The sequence below is a fragment of the Arachis ipaensis genome, chromosome B10 (assembly GCF_059453495.1).
Source record: "Arachis ipaensis isolate K30076 ecotype BB chromosome B10, ASM5945349v1, whole genome shotgun sequence".
In the NCBI taxonomy this organism is placed as follows: domain Eukaryota; kingdom Viridiplantae; phylum Streptophyta; class Magnoliopsida; order Fabales; family Fabaceae; genus Arachis; species Arachis ipaensis.
The window spans coordinates 128,701,848-128,707,935 of NC_142435.1; the positions used below are offsets into that span (position 1 = coordinate 128,701,848).

General features: G+C 32.2%; 1 protein-coding gene across 1 annotated transcript; it reads right to left on the reverse strand.

Annotated features, from left to right (window-relative positions):
• Window positions 1-1,657: 1,657 nt before the first annotated feature.
• On the reverse strand, window positions 1,658-5,728 carry LOC107622830 (uncharacterized). Its single transcript, XM_016324873.3, has 4 exons — window positions 5,011-5,728; window positions 4,430-4,552; window positions 4,242-4,312; window positions 1,658-2,089 (listed from the first exon to the last, which is right to left on the reverse strand). Exons 1-4 carry the CDS (start codon window positions 5,197-5,199, stop codon window positions 1,840-1,842), a joined length of 633 nt encoding a protein of 210 aa, XP_016180359.1. The 5' UTR covers window positions 5,200-5,728; the 3' UTR covers window positions 1,658-1,839.
• Between the last annotated feature and the right edge of the window lie 360 nt (window positions 5,729-6,088).

Here is a 6,088-nt window from a genome sequence, read left to right on the forward strand (position 1 = left end):
TATAATCAAATTTTTCATCTAATTTAAAATTAGATCACACAATATTAAAAGCCTTTATCATACTAAATCTAGAAACAAACAATAATTATGTAAAAATTCTTTCATACTTTACAAACTCTCAAACACTTAATATTGAATTAAACCAACTCTAATACCAATATAAATATAATATCTACACTTAATTGATTCGAAAATTATTCACTTATATAAATGACATTACTATATTTATTATCTCTCAAACTCAGCACGTATAAAAGAAAAGAACAAAAAAGCATCGCTTAAATCTTAAAACCATATATACTCATTTAACTTCTATGGAACACATCCTTAAAATAGATGAGTTAAAGCCTATTTATAGGCAAGAATGCAAGATTACTCAATCAAGATAATATTTCTTAATTGCTAAGAATCAAAGGCGGTGTATGTAGCCAACCAATCTTGCATTGTAACTACTTGATAATACCACTTGCTTGATAACGTCATCTTTATATCTTCATAGCTTTGTAATTTGGTAATGGCAGTGACACCAAATTGATTATAACGCATGCTGATGTAAGTTGTGGAGTCTTTGATGTTGAATTCAATTTGTGCAAGTTGATATTATAAAAAATTTGTAGTCTTAGCAATAAATTGTAAACTTGTAATGACCTTGAATTCAAATTGAATTCTGACTTTGACTTTCTAAACTTTGTTACTTGCATTTGCATACAACTTGATTTAATTTTACTAGTTTTCAAAAAAAATATTTAATTTTACTAACATAACTATAAATAAATGATTAACATTAAAAGTTATTTTAGAGGTCTTATTATAACATTAAAGTTAAGTAACTTTCATGTTTTTTATTTGGGGTTCTTAATTGAACAACCAGTATGAAAATTCTATTACCAAAAGTTTGATTAATTTGTGTTAACCTAATTAAAGTCCCATAACGTGATATAGTTCTCTTAATAAACATGGATTAAATTCTCCGTTAGTAAATTAAGTGTGGAAATAAGCTGCTAGCCCTTAATAAAAATAAATTTATTAATGTGGTTGTGGATGTTTGATTATTGTCATATTACAACTATATTTAAACTCCAATTATTTTTTTTTCTTATATTTGCACATTTTCTTAATGAATGATTGTACTTAATATTCCTCCCCCATATGACTTCTGCTAGAATTTTTTATAGTGGACTTCTATTGATTATTGTTTTTTGTTTTTATGAAAACGGCTTGAATGTTTAAAGCGTGATATTTCTGTAATTCCATGAAGTTGTGGAGTAATCCACTTTGGATTTTTGATATCACTATTTATCGGACTTTAGAATTTCATATAAGATAAGATAATGGTGTCATATTTTGAGTTGACATACACTCTTTCCATGTGAGTTTCACACCCCATTCAATCTACAAGATAAAATGATTACACGTATAGCGTTTCTCAATTTAAAGGAGAGTTGAAATCAATACAAACCCAAAAGTTCCAAGATATCTTTCTGTTTCTGAAGATCAATTTTCTTACTATAATTCTGTTAAAAATGTAGGAACTGGAAAATTCTCTTAATGCAAATGAGGAAGCTCAAGAAGGCAATCATGGACATGGGAGAATGAAAGTAAAGGCACCAGAAAATATCAAATTCTAGATGACAATAGATTCTTCAAGACACATAAGTTGCATTGTCGAATTGTCTATTACCATTGTCCATTATTGTCTCAGTAAAGTTTGAAACATAAAGAATGTCTTTAATCTAACAATTGTTAAAATTTCTACCTTACAACTTTTCTTCCTTTTTTATTCTTTTCCTCTTTTGCTTTGTTCACAAGTTAAATAAAACATTAGGAGGCTTTTCCTTCTTACCCCTTTCTTCTTTTATGGCTTAAAACGAAATCATCATCGTCGTCGCTCTCATCGATGATTCTTTTCTTGGCTTTTATGTCACCATTCCTTGACGGTGGCTGTCGCGGCTTCTGTGAAGTTTCGGTTCTAGATGGTGGCTTTGACGGCTTAACGGGAGTTCCTGTCCGTTGCTCCTTTTGCTTCCTCTGCTTCTTGTCAAACGCTTTCTTAGCTCTGTCAGGTGATAGCAGCCCATGCTCCATTAACCTGCATATTGAGGTATTCATGCCTTGCCTTGTGAATTCTTTGCAAGTCTTAATCCAACACAGAAATGAAGAAAACCACAGTTCTAGAACACTTGAGAACTTGATAGAAAACAATACTCAGGAGTTATACAAAACATATATTGAATTGCCTTGAGATTTTTGATAATATTACACTTAGTACCCTTGTATTTTAATTTGTCAATATAACACTAACTATTCTTGTAAAAATCCCAAGAGGGGTTGGTGTAATTTAACCACTTTGAAAAACAAATGATCATATATCATTTATACCTATCAATACAAAGAAGCATTGAGATCAATGTTTCCCTATTACGGAAGACTGAGTCAGTATCTTATTTTTTGTAAAGTGGGATTAATGACATGGCTATATCTAAAATACAAGGATTCCTTTTCAATCGAAGGCATCGACGCGAAGTTGCATCATATGCATTTTCGAAAGATTATAACAACAGCAAACACTTGTTATGTATACTCATTCAATGAACTCATCTAAACACAAAAATGAAAGTTACCATGAATAACTAATGGAATCAACTGCAGATATTGACATTCACGAGAAAGGAGTATGGTATTCAGTATTCATAGACAGCCTATGACTGATAGTTTCATAATAGCATTGATTAGCTCAGCAAGCAAGTAAATTTCATAAGAAGTAGCATTCGAGATCTCTCGGATGTTTGTAAGAGTAATGTTGTTTAGCACTTTCCTTTTCATAGCTTTTGAAAATCCTATAAGAATGCTGCTAGTAGAAATGAATGCAAACAGCACTTTAATCAATCGATGAAAAAGTTTTCACCTATCAGAATATAAACAACACAAAAGGTTTAAAGACTCATTCAAATTTTCGCACAAGTCCTGTGCAAAAAACTTTGTACATCAATCCTTGCTGCTTCTTGTGGCAATTAGCAATTTATGTTCAACAATGGTTGAGTTGTCGCCATGTGACATCAAGGTTACGGGTTCAAGACGTAGAATCAGCCATGGATAAAATTATCAGGTTAGGCTGCCTACATTACACCCTTTGGGTGCGACCCTTCTCCGAATCCTGCGTTACCACAGCATGCTTAGGCACCGAGCCTTTTTTGTTCTGAACTATACTTGTTATAACTTCTCTGTAGACTATAATATGTTCGTACAGCGGTACACTAAATGAAGAATGTTTATGCCAGACAGGATTTCGTTTACTAATGCCAACCTTAGCAGTTAAAGATGAAAATGTAACTTAAGGTTGACCAATCCAATTAAATTAATTTTTCCTAGGGTATTAATATAGCCAATAAATCTTGTAATTGAGAAAAGATTAAAGCAAAATGGACTACTTATTGGCCAAAGCAAAAGGGATTCCATTAACAAAGGAAAGATCCTTCCAACATCTTTCAATCTATGAAAACAACTACATCATCATACACAAGTCACCAATGTTAGACATGAATGGGAGAGGAATGAGGAATTCACTTGTACAGACGGGGACCATAGCAAAGCTAGTTACTTTAAGGTATGCATTTTGAGTTTAAGTGATGTGCACTTAAACTGCAATCTAATAGCAATGCAAGAATATGCCATGCTATGTTTTAAATTTAAATTCATGTGACTACACATAATGACATCGCAGTTTCTTACATTCTTATTTGATAACAATTTAGTGCATAGAAATTAAACTCTTAAGCTTTCGATAAAACAGCAAAGGCAGTTACACGTTTCATTTACAAAACAGCACAATTATGGTGGTCATCCTAACATAAGGTTATACTGTTTGAGTATTGGCTTAGGCAAATATCTAAACATAGAGCAGATTATATTATGCTAAACATGCGCTAATATATAATATCGTCCTATAAACCAATTAGAATATTCTAACAGATGTGTCTGGGGAATCCAAGCAGCACAGGCTCATAATACTTCAAAGCATCATATTATCAACAGAATTAAATGAAGATGACTTCAACACAAAGATTGAAAAAGTTATTCTATGGTCATGGAGCACTAAATGGATTGTGCCCTGCAGCTATACGCAGTAATAAAGTGACCTTTCAAATACAAGTGTGAATTCTACACTAACAGATGCTAAGCTGTTATTTAATCAATACACAGGCGCAATCAACCTTGGAGCTCATGACTGAAATTAAACTCACCAAAATTCTGCCATTTCACTTGTTGGAATCTGTTTTGACAATGACTCATAGAAAATCCTCAAGGGCTCTTTCTGTTGACACAAGGCACAAAAAGAACATCAAGGACAAGGCAACATTGATTATCACAATACCGCATCTATAAATTGGCTTTTAAATTCCAGGAATCAACTATGGGTTAAGATCAGAACCTGTTCGGGAGGATCATGTTTTTGGCCAGGAAGATTATAGACTTTCTTTACTCTGGTAGTTGTCGTCTTTGTTTTCGTTACTGTTTTGGACGACGACGACGATGGTGTTGATTTTGATTTAACCTTCAAATGTCATTCAAAGTAAAATAAAATCAATACCATCACAATTGAAATCAACACATAGAATTTGATATATAGAAAGGCCATGCTTTATGATTCTATAATTTCCATCATCACAAAATAATCTATTGTAATCAACCACAGTCTACAGCTCAACACTCATGTAAACCGTTAACACAAATTAACAGGAACAATCCATGAACTATGAACTAACTCCCTCCCTCAAGGAGCATCAGCAACATGAAAAATCAAGACTCAATCAATCTAATCTGTTGATTTCCACAAGGTGGCAAAATCCAGCAAATGAAATTTCCAGAACCCCCACAAATAGAAGCAACCCAAATAACAATTGAATCCAACAACACCACCCATATGCCTCCAAAGCCAAAATTGCGCTAAGAATAGCCTCAACATCAATAAAAAGTTGCAATTTTTAATCAAATTTTCCGAAGAATGATTACCTCAGATTTTGTGACAGTGGTTACAGATTTCATCTTGGAATCAGGTGGGCTTCTGATAGAGCCATCGATCTTCTTCTTGAGAGCTAAAGAATCAGTAGCCTTTGGCCTGGAAGGTCCATCTTGTGAAATTCCCTTGAGCTTCACCGTAGCACTTTTGTTCTCTGTAGCCATAAAAACACACACACACATACACACACCCTTATTCCCCAACTATCAACTATAAACCCTATTATTGATTAGATCCGATTTGATTGACTTTGAATGAACGAAGCCAAATTACAATTTCAAGTGTCTCATTCAGCAGAAACATCAAACACAGCATCAATTTTGGATTTCTCTCCAATTGTTTCCGCTTCTCATTATTCTTATCCTTCGTGTTTGTGGAGAGAGATACCGAAAGAGGAAAAGACGGTAACTTTGGAGAGTAAAGGAGTAAAAGGTAATGAATTTGGTTTGGGAAGTAGTTGAGGAAGGAGAGAAGAGCGATGATTTTAAGGTGGGGACATGAATTTCATTTTCTTGGGATTTGGAAGGTTGTTGGTATCGTTGGTTCTTTCGGTCATCAAACTCTGTTGTTTCACTGAATTTCACGGTTAGGGTGGTCGGAACACGTGTTTCTTACAGTTCACATGCTTACGCTGCTTTTATTTTAATTTTTTACTCGTAAGAGTAATGACTATTCACTAATGAGTATTCCCCTAAATATTCTCCTGTTTCCAAAAATGGAAAGGTGTCTATATATAAATATAAAGTTGGTCTACAATTTTTTTAAAGAAAATTTTAATAAATAAATTATTATTTAAAATATTAAAATACAGTAAATTAATCTTTTATTTTATTTGACTAAGACCAATTTTTCAATTTTTTTATTAAAAAATAATTTACAAAATAAGAGAAAATATTTTGATATTTTTTAATTTTGATATTAAAAAAAATTGTATTTTATAGTGTTATTAGAATATAATATATTTAATAAGAGTGTGAAAGACATAAATTTAATCTTCAAATTTATGCATTGAATTTTTAAAAATTTTATAATAAATAAATCTGAGTCTCAGATTTATATACTTAAATTTTT

Excerpts from the sequence above, each read along its gene's own strand:
- LOC107622830 (XM_016324873.3), bottom strand. The coding sequence starts at position 5,199 with ATGTGTGTGTGTGTTTTTATGGCTACAGAGAACAAAAGTGCTACGGTG. Across the intron at positions 4,553-5,010 it reads CCACTGTCACAAAATCTGAG|GTTAAATCAAAATCAACACC; the intron begins GTAATCATTCTT and ends TGACATTTGAAG. Across the intron at positions 4,313-4,429 it reads AACATGATCCTCCCGAACAG|AAAGAGCCCTTGAGGATTTT; the intron begins GTTCTGATCTTA and ends TTGTGTCAACAG.